The 15,365-nt window shown below is 35.7% G+C and overlaps 1 protein-coding gene across 1 annotated transcript in view; it reads right to left on the reverse strand.

The window, feature by feature from the left end:
• The window catches only part of PSMD1 (proteasome 26S subunit, non-ATPase 1), a 124,452-nt gene that overhangs the window by 80,228 nt on the left and 28,859 nt on the right, over positions 1-15,365 (reverse strand). The window contains exons 13-16 of the mRNA XM_058299902.1: positions 13,871-13,982; positions 13,142-13,338; positions 11,898-11,993; positions 10,609-10,673 (exon numbers count right to left, since the gene is read on the reverse strand). Of these exons, the coding sequence (XP_058155885.1) occupies positions 10,609-10,673; positions 11,898-11,993; positions 13,142-13,338; positions 13,871-13,982 (470 nt within the window). The remainder of the gene's footprint in view (positions 1-10,608; positions 10,674-11,897; positions 11,994-13,141; positions 13,339-13,870; positions 13,983-15,365) is intronic.

The raw sequence follows: 15,365 nt of genomic DNA on the forward strand, positions 1-15,365 counted from the left end.
TGTTTTAATATTCTAGTTAAATGTTAGAGTATCCAAATAAAATATAAATCAATAAATTTCAGGCTTAAAAAAAAAAACCCAATGTCACCATAAGAATTAAGTTCCTAATTGTATACTAAGCTGTGCAAGAGTGAAATAAAATAAATAAGCATTGGCCTTATCTTCAAGGCCTTAAAAGTGTATGGTGTGATGTAGAACAATAGAGATATGAACAGAAAACAAAAATTAAATGCATAAAACAATGATCACATCTGGAAATGAGTTAAGACTGCCATTCATAGTCTAGTCTGGTTAAATGTACTAATGACTTTCCTTTGATTGGGAAGTTGTCTTGGTAGTAGGAGTTAGGGAGACGGTTGCTGGGCATCAGACAAAACAAAAGGATCCTAGAACTACAGCTTTTTGTCAAATAACTGATATCCAGGCATCTACTTGGGAGAGGTTGGTCTATGAGAGAAAGAGAATGAAATTACTCTTGGTACCTGAATCCTATTATAAAGGTATTAGTGAATATGCTCAGGCTGGAGGTATGGGGCCTCAACCCTGGGACCTCAACTTTAGTGATCTAATAAACAGAAATTAAGCTGCCTGTTTAATGTCTGAGACTGCCTTGGTTTTGGCAGGCCCTGGAGTATACCTGTTTGAAGATGCTTGCTTAAAGACTTGGCTGAATTCTCGCACAGCAATTTTTTATTCATCCTTTCATCACTTCATTTCACATTATATGTATACTGGCAATTTAGCTAGCATTTTCTTGTGTTAACCTTATTTTAGATCTTGGAAGGCAAAGTAGTGGACAAAAAATGAGCTTTAAAGTCAGCTAAATCAGGGAATGAAACTAACCTGTGCCATTTACCTGCTAGCAGTTTGAATTTATGATACTTCTTAGAGACTCAGTTTCCTCATCTACATTTCTTAGGGTTCTTAAGAGGATAAGATTTCATAATGGGCCATAAATGGGCAGCTAATTTTACCTATTTATTTTCATCATTTTATCTTTATGCTAATCCTACAAATACAAACAAATTTAGACCTGATGGGTTTTATAGGGGAAAACTGCCCATACCTCAGCTTTTCCTTTCAGGCTGACCCACACTTTTCTCAGTCTATCCTGTCCCTGCCCAGATACCTCAATCTAGGAAAAACTACCTCAAGAAATGTGCTATCTTTCCTCAATCTTAAAGCTTGTACCTGTGAACCTTATTCCTGTAATAAGAAAACTGAGCCTAATTATAATTAATGCCTGGAGTTACCTCCTGAAAACCTCCTTGTTGCTAAAGTGTGGCCTCTCTCTAAACCAAACTTTGCAAATAAACTCACTACCTCTCTCTCCATCCTTTGTGGGACATGACTTCCAGGAATGAGCCTCTCTGGCACCACGGAATTTAGTATCAAGCATGAACCAGCGATACATTTGGAGAAAGACTGTGATCAAGAGGGATAAATACTAAATAAAATAGAGTTTTTATGGCTGAGAGATTTCAAAATGCGTCAAGGAGGTCATCCCAGGCTTATGTAGGTCTCAGACAGTCTTCACAAGCTGCCACAGTAAACAAAGCCTCCAAACAAAGGTGCTTCTGAGGGCCCTAGGGACATCCAGACACTACAAGCAGGTCACACAGCCTCATGAAATAAACATCCCTTTGGTGGGCTCTATCTGGGAATAAATGAAAATCTATTTCCCCAACATAACATAGTTATACTCATTTATAAATCCCCTAATCATGATTCTTCTACTTCTTTTATCTGAACCTATAATTTTCAATCTTCCTGTTAAGTATATTTCTCAGAGACCTAAAGCCTTCAGATTGTTCCTATGCTGGTTGAGCCCTGAAACCCAGAAGATATGCAGCTAACTCCTTCTCTCTGGTTCCTTGAGCTTGCCCTGGACAACTAACAAAATATGATAATAGACTAATCACATCCCAAAAGCAAGGAGTATCTTCAACTACAAGCAAAATGATTCTATTCCTCTGCTCCATAATATCTATGTCCCTTCTCAGCCTGAAGCAGTCAAAATGGATATCATTCCAAATCTCTCAAGATTGAGGAATGAACAAAATTAAGGGGGAGAGTGTAAACCACTGACTAAAGAAGATTGTTATTGTAGTTACCTTGTGTTAACTGAATAACTTGTAACACTGATATAAAAAAAAAAGGCAACTCATTTTATGTTAAGAAAGAGAAAGAAAGGAAGGAAAGGAAGGAAAGAAAGGAGAGGAAGGAAGGAAGAGTTGACTCTGAAGAATCTCAGCCTAAGTGAACCTGGCATATATTCTCCTAATGGCAGAATCCTTTTAAACAATGGCATATGTTAAGATTTGTATTCTTCTAGCCAAGTATATTAGATTTCAGATATCACTCTAACAGTATTCCAGACTGGACATTTTATGCATTTGAAGGCATACACAATTATTTCAGGAAATCTAAATACAGAATTAGCCGTAGCATTGTCAAAGCTCTACCCAGAGTTAATCTAGACATATTACCACATACTCTGTACTGCCTCCAAATTTGTAAACACATAAAAATAAACAAAGATAACAATAAGACAAAATATACAACCTTAAAAATCTAGCTTTAATTCCTGAAGAAAATTCCTTGCTTATAGGTGACAGATCTTTCTATAATTAATGAGATCCTTCCAGTATTGCCAGAAGGTTCTAGAAAATGAAAGACAATTCCAGTATCAACTAGTGTAAATGTAACTACAGCACAAAATTTTTCTCACTTTGATATATAACTTACATTTCTATTTTCAAAATACTTTTTAAAAATCTATAATTTTAAAGCAAATCTCAGTAGTTAAATGCCTCTGCAGTAACATAAGGACTGTTTATTGGATTCACCTTTGAAGAAAGATTTTAATAAGATTTTAAATTTTATTAGGTCAGCTATCTCCAAAGAGCTTTTTCCCAAAGTTCAAATTCATACATATTACATATGCCTAAGATTCCAATATCATTCTCACTAGTTAAAAATAAAAAACACACTTCTATTTTCTTATAGGGTTGATATTTTCTTGGAGTTAGTACAGTCCTCTTCCACAAGTAAAAAATCAGAACCCTGTGCCAAGGGAACTGACTGACTTTTCTTCTCAATGACTACAAACACCAAGAAGAATTACAGAAAATTGGTCTTCATTTGAAAAGAAAAAGAAACTCCCTAAATCATAAAAAATCTAGATATAGTAAGACCAACCAACTCATACATGTTTAATGTAGAAGATTTGGACATTTAGGATATTTAAAAATTCGCTATTGGAAATTCTATGACTTTTCCTATGGTTTGCATTAATTAATCTGAATTTTTTTATATGTACACACATGTACATTGGTGCCACTTGAAGGAAAAAATGAAAACAAAATAAGAGATAAAATTTTGGCTAGCTGAAGAAAAAAAGGGGGAAGTACAAATTCATGACATTAGAAGAGGAAAAGAGAAAAGACAGTAGGCAATAAAGAGTCCAAAGAGAGGACTCTGCAAATAACAGAAATTCTAAATGAATTTTTTGTAAGAAAATATGTCAAGGCAGAGAAAGAGAGAAAAAAAAAAAAGCCCACCTCAAGCAGCCCAATAACAATGGAAGAAACTGAGAAAGTAATCAAAACAACTGTTCAGATGGTTTGATTCACGATGATCAACCTTCTAATGTCCCTGGTTCATTCCAGGGTTTCAGCGCGCGTGCGCGCGCGCGCACACACACACACACACACACACACACAAAATAAATAAACCTTAGGAACAATAATTCAAACTGTTTCTGAGCATAAGGGAAGGTAGACTTCTTAAATTTTTCGAACACTGATACAAAACCTGACAAAAGATAGCACAATACCAGAACACCAAAAATCAATCTCATTTATGAAGATTAATACAAAAAACTCAAATAAAATATTAGCAAATGGAATTCAACAGCACATTTAGAGAAGAGTGTACCATGACTAAGTAGGTTATATCTATGGAATGCAAAACTGGTCAAATAAACAACAACAGCAACAGCAAAAAATAGGCCAAAGGGAGGACTATGTGATCCTGTCAGTAGGCATTGATGAAGTCTCTGATTAAAGTCAACATCCATCATGTGAAAAAAAAAAAAAAAAAAAAAAAGACCACTTTGGTCAAGTAAGAATAGATGGGTATTTCCTTAATATGGTAACAGGACATACTACAAACCACTGAAACCATTTCCATTAAGATCAGGAATAAAGACAAGAATGTCAATTACATTACTATTTAATAAACACTGGAGACAAAAATCATCAATACTTGAAAAAGTTACCTATGTGTTCAGAAAATTCCAAAGAATTAACTACAAAACAACTAAAAATATTAGCAGTTTTCAGTAAAATGGTGATCACAAACATAGTATAAAATATCAGTTGCTTTTCTATATAGGAAGAATGCACCATACATGCATTTAGCTTATATAATTTCAGTGATACATGGCCGGGGGAAAAAAGAGGGAAATCAAATTTTAATGATGTGGCCTGCCATTTCCTACAATGAAAATATGAAAGGGTGTAAGACAGGAAATATAAATTTCTCCCTACCTCTCAATTATAAAACAAGTTTGCAGTACTGAATGGACTTCTGTTTTGGTGTTAACAGATAAGTATTTTTTGTGTAACAGCCCCTAAACTCTTTCTTCTAAAACTTAACTTAAGAAATAGCCATCTGTTTCAACGATGAACTGTGAGAAATGGTATGGGATACTGGTCTCCAATGTGGCACCTTGTTAAGGATTTTCAAATGTAATTTTTAACTAAATTAATTTTCATCTTATGTATGGCTTAGACTATCAATCCCATATATAGTGAGATCTACTGTGTGTGTGTGTATATAAACTCTTAAAAGATTAATCAGAAGAAAAATAATCTCCACTAAGTGCTAGGCACTCTGCTATGAACTTTACGTATATTATCTAAGTCCTCACATCTGTTCTCTAAGGTGGGCACTATTATCCATGTTTTCCAAATAAACAAAATGAATTGCAGAGAGAAAAGTAATTTGCTAAGGTTATACCAGTACGAAGTGGGCAGCAATAAGCTTTGAATACAGAACAGATTCTAAAAGTAGTGTTCCTCATCATTTCACTACAGTGTCACCCTTACTACTCCATTAGATGAGACAACTTCTATTTCGTTTCTAAGGATAAAACATTTATATATATACACTTAACCCATAGCTTGAGTCATCTCTGCAGATAAAGATCTCTATGCCAACTACTTAAAAGTTTCACCCTGAGAAAGAGAACAAATTAAAGCTCTTAGGAATTTTCTCAAATATTAAAGAACAAAAGAATAAAGAAGATATACAAACAAAAGAAAGAATATCATCAGGCTTTGAACCCTTCTATTTCTCTTTTAAAATAATTTCCCTACATATGCAAAAGGATTTTCAGAGTTTACATGCCCTCTCTGCTTCATATAAAGTATATTTTTACACAGCATGGAGTACCTTTTTAATGAAAGCTGATTAAAGGGACAGCAGCTTTTTAAAACAAATGCGTTAAAAGCACCAGAACTCTAAATACCCGGATCTGAAAGGCCTGAAGAAAGATATAGTAGTTTTCCAACGTTAGTTTTCTACCTCACTAGAACCATTTGGAGCACATCAAAGGACCATATGAGAGGACAAGTGACACTCTATAAGTAGCTAGCATTCTTCTGGTGGAAATAAAGCAATACAACAAAAAAAGAAGCACACAACGAAGATGCCCACAGGTTTTCTTCATTTATCTGGATTAACTGGGATTATTTATGGCTGCTGACCTATTATCTTTCTAAACTATTTTTGAAAAGAAACCTTCATTTTGTTCCATATTATTGCTAATCAATGAAGAAAAAAAAAAAAGAACAAAAAAGGACAACAGTAAAGAAAATAATAAACATAAAGATACTGTGGCAGAAACAGAGAACAGCATACAAATTAAGATATAAAAATTAAAGATAACATAAAATTATGAATGGCAATATTGTAAAAATACTGCTTTCATTTGAGCTAACTGGATGATTGCTGGGATTCTTTCAAATTCTAAGCATCCGTGATGAAAACAGCATTTTTATATTCAAGGAATAATTTTCTATGGCCTAAAAAATATTTGCACAAAGAATCTCCCTCATCTTGCAAACTCCATCCGTATCTGAAAGCACAGGAAAGTACACATTGAGAAGTATTTAGTTTCATATTGTAACGGCCTAAGTCATAACAAAGATGACAAGGGACCCCCAAGCTAGTCTAATTTTCAGAAACACCTAATATCAAATCAATTTATTCACCATTAGAGAAACTTAATTTCAATAAGTATGTAAAGACCAATTGCTTCTTTTATCTTATTTCTTTCTTCATTTTCCTTTCCAGTGATGAAGCTAAAATAATTCAGGTACTATTCACTTCCAAAGGAGTTTCAGTTTAATGCCCAGCACAGTAATGCAGAGTCGTTTGATAATAAAACCTGGACTAAACTGGTAACATGAACCAAAATAATTACCTATTATCAAGGGATCCATCAGAGATCCATTATTTAAATTAAAAAAATAATGCACTAGATTCATTTCAACTTAGCAAAAATTATTTTCAATTTAATTTTTACTTTGATCATTAACATTGTGAACAAAAAAATCCACAACCTTCAGGAGAAAAAGACAATTAAAAATACTGTAACTCCCAGAATGATCCTGAGAATAAAGTAGATATTTAATATATGAGTTTTTAATTTCTTTCAAAGATAATTTCTTCTTAGCTGACGAAGTACAAATAAGCGTTGAATGACGTTTGTGGTTCCAAAAGGCCAATGTCTACAATATCATTTTAAAAGATACATATAAAGGGAGAAATAATGATAAAATTAAGCAAAATAAGAAAGTAAATGATGTCACATCAGAACACACTTAACATTCTTAGGAGACAGGACAGAGGCATTCCAAATAAAATAAATGAGGAAATTTGAGAATAAAGATGCTCTATCAGATCCACTCTGGGGGACAGTGCTGTGACTGAAAGGCATGGTGGAGAAAGCACTGATTTAGTTATCAGGAGACCTGTTTTAAATCTCAGTTCTATCACTAGCTCTATGACAATGGGGAATTTTGTTAACCATTCTGGGACTAATTTCCTTATCTTTAAAAATGAGGATAATGGTTGATTTCCAAGTTTCTTCTCCCTTTAAAAATCCTCACCCTCGGGAAATGGCACTAAAATTTAGAGGACTTGGTTTTAATGCCAGTCCTCGAACAAGTCAATTACATTTAATTTTCTTCATCTATAATGTAAGTTTTAGACAAATTCACCTCTAAAGTCTTTTCTATGTCCTACTTGTTATAGGATTCAAATTATGAAAAAGAACTCAGGATGTTCCCTTAGTACTAAGTTTAGGAAGCACATAACTCACTCACTGGCAGGGCTTGACTTAAAAGAGTATCCCAGGTAATAGAGAGCTTAGCAAGGCCTAAAAGCAGCTCAAGGGAGACATCTGCTGCTGAAACTGGGAACTTAGCACATGTGTGAGTTACAGCAAAGGCAAGTGCAGAAATGAATTTTGTTCAATGGAAAGCAAAGCACTGATAGGTTAAAAAGGGAAGAAAAAAGTTTTCGCTAAGCCCAATAACTTTCTATGTGGTAGACTATACATACCAGGTCACCCATTTACATTGATATGAAATATAAAGTCACTGGCAATGGGAAGAATTTAAGAGCTGACAGTAAAGTAATAGAATGGAAGAGACAATCATGAGTAGGAGTCCTTAAACACCTCAACAGTTCCCAAGGGCCATCTGGAAGAGTATACTCCCCATAATAAAAGTATCTAGTTCCCTGATTAGGACAAGAAATACACTTCTGGATGTCAAGGTCAAAACCATTTTTGTTGTTTTTCAAATGTGTCTAAACTCTAGAGTGAACAAGAAAAGGCTAGGGTCACGGCTTGGATGGAACCTTATGCTAAAGCTGACAAATAAAAAGCAGAACTATTCAGCTCCTATTGCACCACTACCTTTTCTCTAGCGAGAATGGTTTTTAAAGCAGAAAGAGAAAAAGTAATGTTGTTAAATGAAAATGGGAAAAGTGATGGTAAGCCTGGGTGCCTTAAATGAATTCAAGTCTCTAAGCTAAATCAATAACTTCCCTGGAATTGAAAAAACATGGGTATGAAAATTATAGAACCACTGTTAACAAATTTTGAAGGAAAAAGGCACAAAAAGGAAAAAAAAAAGATAGGATTCAAGAAACCAAGAATGTAGAATCTATTAAAGATTTTTTTTTTGGAAGAATGTAAAATTAGATTAAGAAACATAAGTTTTATGAATCTTAGAAAACAGTTCCACAGATTTACGAAGAAATAATCAGATGTAATTAATCACATTTCCTGTTTTGAAGGTATCAGACTTCTGGTAAAAACTGTTTTTATGATTCAGTGAAGGTTCTATGGTGTCTTCATGTTATTGGACAAATGAGGGTTAGAGGATAACATAGTAAAGATCAGTATCTAGTGGAACAACCTCATTCAAGAGAACTGACTGATGCAGGGAGGCAACTATTAGCATGCTATAGGAGGCTGGGCTTTACTGTTTATTCAACATTTTTATCCACAGTAGGAAGAAAATATTTTACAGCCTGCAGTAAATGGATGACTCCTTGTCTGGGATGTTAAGTAGAGGATCCTATAATCAGTTCACAGAAGATGGTCAATAAATAATCACTGAATTAAGCTACAACATTTATACACAAAACTTTACTCTCAGGGAATTTGGTAATGAAAATGTCTACCAGGAAAAAAAGGATATGAGACACCTGACTCACCTAAAATGTCTTAGGAACTTAATTGATAGTGCAATTTCATCACTAATTTTAACAGGCAGTGTCCAAATAAAGCTAAAAAAAATACTTTTAATTTTTCTTCATTGCATTTTATAATAAAGTACTTTAAAACTGAAAACAAACAAACACCTTGATGTCTGAGCTTGGAATAAAGCAGACGGTAATGACGGTTACTGGAAGAAATGGTAGTACCTCTACCACCACCAACACGACAACTAGAAATTATCACAACTACAACTAACACACTAACAGTGCTTACTAGTGCCAGACAACTGTTCTAAGGGCTTTAGATAGTTTAACTTGCTTAATCTTCACAACAGTCTTCTTAGGTAAGTACTATTATTATCCCCATTTTATAGAAAAGCGAGGCTCAAAGAAGTTAAGTAAATTGCCCAAAGCTACTAAGTAGCTGAGCCAGGATTCAACCCACAGAGACTGGTTCCAGAGCATGTCTTCTTAACCACAACTACAAAACTCTGCCAAGGACATCTTATGATACACTTCAACTACAAAGTCTGAAAATACAAAATATTTTTTAAAATCTGCAATATTTTTACCCATTTGCATTTAAACAAGGCCCTTTACCTTTTACTCTCATTAAAGAGCTTCAAGAACTTCATAAAACCTATACAAGAGATAACATCCCATTTGAATTACAAATTTACCTGGAAAGAAGAGTACTACAGAAGTTGCTTGGATAAAAAAATTTAAATGAATAAGCAGAATGTTAAGAATAAACAGATATAATAACAGAATCATTTAACTATTTCTGAACCAGGTTTTCAGAATCCCCTTTACAAATGAATACCAATCTTATTATTAAAATAATCTTCACAATGAACCTAAATATATATATTCTTCAAGTATTTTGCTTCTGTTTGGTTACTATCTAAAAAAAATCAACATGAATGGATTAACAAAATGTGATACACAAAATGGAATATTATTCTCTGTAAAAGATTCTGATGTTTAGTATAACATGGATGAACCTTAAAGACATGATGTTGAAATAAGTGAAATAAGCCAGATGCAAAAAGACAAATATTGTATGACTTGACTTATATGTCACATCTAAAAGAAAGAAAATTCAGAGAGACAGATAGTATTTTATGGGTGTGGTGCAGGAAGAAGGAGTTATTATTTAATGGGTGCAGAGGTTCTACTTGAGGTGATAAAGAAGTTGGGATAATGGAGATTGGTGGGAAGAGGATGTGGCTCAACGGACAGAGTGTCCACTTACCATACAGGAGGTCCAGGGTTCCAACCCAGGGCCTCCTGGCCCGTGTGGTGAGTGGCCCGTGTGCAGTGCTGCCATGCACAAGGAGTGCCATGCCACAAAGGGGTGCCCCCCGCCTAGGGGAGCCCCACACACATGAAGTGCGCCCCACAAGGAGAGCCGCCCCGCGTGAAAGTGCTGCCCACCAAGGAGTGGGCCGCATACACGGAGAGGTGATGCAGCGAGATGATACAACAAAAAGAGACACAGATTCCCAGTGCTGCTGAGAATGCAAGCAGACACAGAAGAACACTCAGCAAATGAACACAAGAGAGCCGACAATGGGGGGGGGTAAATAAAAATAAATAAATAAATCTTTAAAAAAAAAAGGATATTGGTGATGGTAACACAATACTGTGAAAGCAATTAATAATACTGACTAGTACCAACTTGTATGCTTCAAAGTGGTTAAATTGTGAGTTGTGTATTTATTACAATAAAAATTTTTTTAAAACTCCCCAAAAAACCCAGAAAAGAAATGGAATGTAAATAGATTTGAAATTAGAAATTATTACCTGAACAGAATGAACCCAAGTGATTCTACTGCTGCCCTCCTGACATCATCATTAACATCACTTACCTAGGAGAAAAATTTTATGAAATGGTTATATTTAATATCATGCTTTCTATTACTAGACCAACTGATATGAGGAACAAATCATTCAAATGTAAATTAGACTTCATTAATACATTTTTCCTTTATTAGAATGGTTTTTCCCAATTTAGAAAAACTCATCTGAAAATTCTTCATCTCATGGCTTAGAAGCCTTTAAGCTTAGTGACGTTTAAGATTCAGAGTTACGTCTTAAGATTTTCTCAACTACATTATAGCTTTTGTGGATTATACTGAAAAATATTCCTTCAGTGTTGTTTCCAAAGAAGTATGTTCTGAGTTCAAGCAAATACGAACTTTTAAACACACTACACACTGTGTTGGTTAAGGACAGTTGTGTGTTTTTTTAGGTACCAAGTGCCAAGGAATGAACCTGGGACCTTGTATGTGGGAAGCCGGCACTCAACTAATGAGCCACACCGGCTCCCCTGAGTCGTTTTTTTGTTTGTTTGTTTTAGGAGGCACTGGGAACTGAACCTGGGACCTCCCATGAGGGAAGTAAACGTTCAACCACTTGAGCCACATCTGCTCCCCAAGGATAAATTATTAATACTGTGGGATGTGAGCAACTCCAGTAAGCAGCAGTCCTAAATCCTTTCTCCACAGGAAGATGACCTTGGGTTTACCTTCTCCCAGATCTAGAAACCTACTAAGTTGAGACAAATGTGGAATTTCTACTGTGTTACCAACATTATTTACTGTTGATTAATTACAGCTGGATTGGTAGGATATGCATGAATAAGCCCTATGGGGCGGGGGAGGAGGCACTGGCTTTCCTGTGGAGTGTGTCTCTTGTAATAGAGCAAGTCCCTTACAGAAACTGGAAGCTAAATGCATGGCTGGAATAAGAAGTGGTTCCTACTATATATTAGATATCCCAATACTAGAGGATGGATGTGCATATTCATATGGTCCTATATCTTACAAATGAAGGTCTCCCTTGGTGTGGAGGTTCAGAAGTTATACCTGAGGTGGCTTTAGAGACTTTCATTCATACTGATGTGCTGTTACCTTACCCTATATCCTTCTGAAAAACTAAGTGAACCTGGTGCTGGATTATGGACTGTATCCAGTGAACGAGAATCTGAACCTGAGACCACTACTGGTGGTCATATGGTACGGTGTGCACTATTGTCCACCTGGCAAACCTTCCCTTCCACTCATATCCCCAAATAAGGACAGAATACTTACAGCAACATGCAGCAGGCGTCGAATAGCTTTGTTGTTACCTGAGCCACAATAAGCCATGGCTACAGTATACATTCCAGACCGTCGAAGAATTGGATCCTAAGAAAAAAATAATTCATCAGTAAACAATTTAATTTCAAAGAGTCTAACAGGGATAGTGGCACCCACAGAAAGTTTGTTTTACACAGAAAAGAGCTAAAGGGGAACTCTTTTGTTGCTGGTGGAAAAGTTTTCTAAATGAATGGGGAAGTAAAAGACTAATACAGAAGAAAATAACTGCTCTAATTCCAAGTAGTCTATATAACATTACTGTTCTGCCTCATACTTTCTAGGTAGTATAAACCTATTACCCACTGTCCTATGATACTCAACTTCCAATTACCAAATGAACGGCTTTTAATTCCACAGTCTAACTCACTTTTAACTTATCATTTAATTCTCGGGCGCTGAGCGCTGAGTGGAAAAGATATGCAGTCTGATCATTAAGAAAACTAGTAATTCTAGCTATAAACTTTACAATGGAGGTTCTTTTTTTTAAGATTATAGAAGACCTTAATACTTACCAATGACTACCTCTCAACACAATACCACCGTAAAAACAAAATAAAACAAAAACAAAAAAAGGCAATGGGAGGGGAGTATATATAGCTCAAGTGGTTAAGCACCTGCTTCCCATGCATGAGGTGGTCCTGGGTTCATTCCCAAGTACCTCCTAAAAACAAAAACAAATGAAAAAAAAAAAAACCAACTTTCATTGAGGAGCAGATGTTGCTCAGCAGTTAAGTTCCTGCTTCCCATGCACAAAGTTCTGGGTTCAATTCCCAGTACATTCTAGGAAAAAAGGCAATGGGAAAAAACTCGTCAGAATAAATACATAAAGTATGGAGATTGACACTGTTTTGGATGAAGAAACAAAAAAATAAATTTTATATCTCATTAAATGATTAAATCGTTGCAAAAACATTAATTCTAAAAGTGATTACCTTATAAAATCCTAAAAAACTTTTTTAAATATCTGCTTGTCTGAAAATCACTGATCGGAAGCACCTGGCTAAATTCAAAATCTTTAAATTACTCCCATTGACCTCTTTTAATCAGTATTTTCCCCTCCTATATTCTATTAGGCTTGATAAACCTTGTGCCGGATGGGAACAAAGATCTTTTTCAGTAAAGATAAGTGTTTCTGTAAAGGCTGGAAATAATTGCAGGATGAGGGAAAACAGAGGAGAAGATAAATGTGATCTCACCTTATCGCGACAGAGGGATTCAATGAGAGCATCAGCCTCTTCCATCCTCCCGTACATCACTAATGCAATGCCAACTGCAAGCCCACGCAGGATCTTCTCGTGTTGAGTTTCTTGTGCATAGCCGACCATGTCCTCAATAGCCTGTGCATTTTTAGAGCCCAACATAACCAGACCTAGGGCCAGGCCAGCTGCTTCTCCTAGCAAATAAAGAGTAAAATATTAAAGAGTTTGAGTCCTTGTGTAAAGTCAATAAAACATATCCCACTAGAAGTGGCACCTATTATCATCAACTATCAAAAGAGCCACTAGCTTTTGATAACATTTTTTTTCAAGTCACCAGATATAAAAAATGCTTTGTGTGGAAGTACATACATATATTTATGGCTTTTTCCCTTTTAATTCTTCACAGAATATACCATCAAATCCAATAGTAATTTCAAAAGGAGACATCATGACATTTTTTTTATGTGCAAAATTACTAAGTAGTACAGACAGCCCCATAATATAAGCAGATGACACTCATAAGTTCCTACTTGCAAATCTATCATTTTATAAAGTCTATATAGCACAAAACATTTTTAAAGATAAATTTGAAAAAGAGGGCAAAACCCAGTCCCTTTCAGGTAGAGAAATTCATTAGATTTTTAAGAGGCTACAAAATAGAGGAAGAAAACATATAGTTATATTAATTTTAACTTAAGTTTGTTGTCTTTAGAAAGAAGTGCTTACCTGTCACGGCATCATCCTGATAAAGGTTTGTTTTCAGCAGATCATATACATCCTGGCGTGCAGTCCCCATGGCAGCCAAACCAAGGCCCAGACTGCCACCATGTCGAACGATCTAGGGAAAAAGCATTGGCTCCACTGATTTGGGATACTGCCCCAAAACATCCAAGCTATTATATTTTATTTAAAATTTTATTTTGATATTAAATATACAGAGGCTGGGCCAGTTGAGAATGATCAAAGGATCTGACATAAATAGAAGGCCAGGAGTAACCTCAGCATGTTCAGTTTGAAACTGAAGAATGGTGTTTGCAACACAAAGTAACAGTGAGTTGCAAAGTCAATGGAAGAAATAAAAGTGAAGAGAGTATAACTTCCAATTAAGTTTTCACAAAAAGAGGAGGAGAAAAATTGGACAACTAGAGGGAGATGCAAGCATCAAGACAAGTTTTTATTTTTGGATAGGTGAGCCCTCAGTATGTTTATGGACTGAGAAGAAAGAGGCAGTATAAAGGGGGAAGCTGAATAAAGAGGAGAAAAAAGATATCTAATGAAACACACTTGTGAAGAAAGTAAGAGAAAACGGCATTAAAGACATCGAAGCTGGTCTTCAATTTGAAGCTGGACACTTTGGGGGCCATATGTCATTTCTGAATGCATAGATTCCTTTCCCCTTTTATGGGTGACAGCACCCTACTTTAGCTTTCAGGAATACTCCTCTGCCACTGGCTAGAGTCTCAGTAGGAAAGTCATTTAAAAAGATCCTACCTTCCTCTGGCCAAAATGTGGGACCGTGACCTAAGATAGGCCAATTAGATGCTCCTTCTCTGGGATTTTAATATTACTTAAATGGAACGACCCAAGGACAAAAAATGTTTCAAGTTCATTCATTCTGACAGTAAGGTCCAGAGAAGACTATTCTATTGGTCCTGTTATCCAAGTGATCCCTAGAATTGCCCTGGTTCTTAACCTTTGTGAGAACTGGTACCTTAGCTTGTCCTTCAATTATATCAGCTGCTTCCAATAAACTCTTCCATGTTTAATTTATTTAGAGGAGATTTCTATAGGTGGTAACCAAAAAACTTACAAGGTATTTTTTTACCTGAGACCAGAGGAAATGAGTAAAGATGTGTACATAAGGTCTGTAGACAGAAGGCTTACCAGCTGAGATGGAAAATCCTACTGGCCTCAATGGCCTTATTTATTTATTTATCCCCCCCTCACCCTTTGTTGTCTACACTTGCTGTCTGTGCTCTGTGTCCATTAATTATGTGCTCTGTCTGTTCACCTTCTTGTTAGGAGGCACTGGGAACCGAACCTGGGACCTCTCATATGGGAGAGAGGCCCTCAACTGCTTGAGCCATCTCAGCTCCCTGCTTTGTTGGGCCCCTCACTGTCTTTCCTCTGTGTATCCTTGTTGCATCATCTTGTTGTGTTAGCTTGTTGCGCCTTCCTGATGGCCTTCTAAAATAGTTTACTCTAAAATCCTATTCTAAGG

The sequence above is a fragment of the Dasypus novemcinctus genome, chromosome 7, assembly GCF_030445035.2.
Source record: "Dasypus novemcinctus isolate mDasNov1 chromosome 7, mDasNov1.1.hap2, whole genome shotgun sequence".
Classification (NCBI taxonomy): domain Eukaryota; kingdom Metazoa; phylum Chordata; class Mammalia; order Cingulata; family Dasypodidae; genus Dasypus; species Dasypus novemcinctus.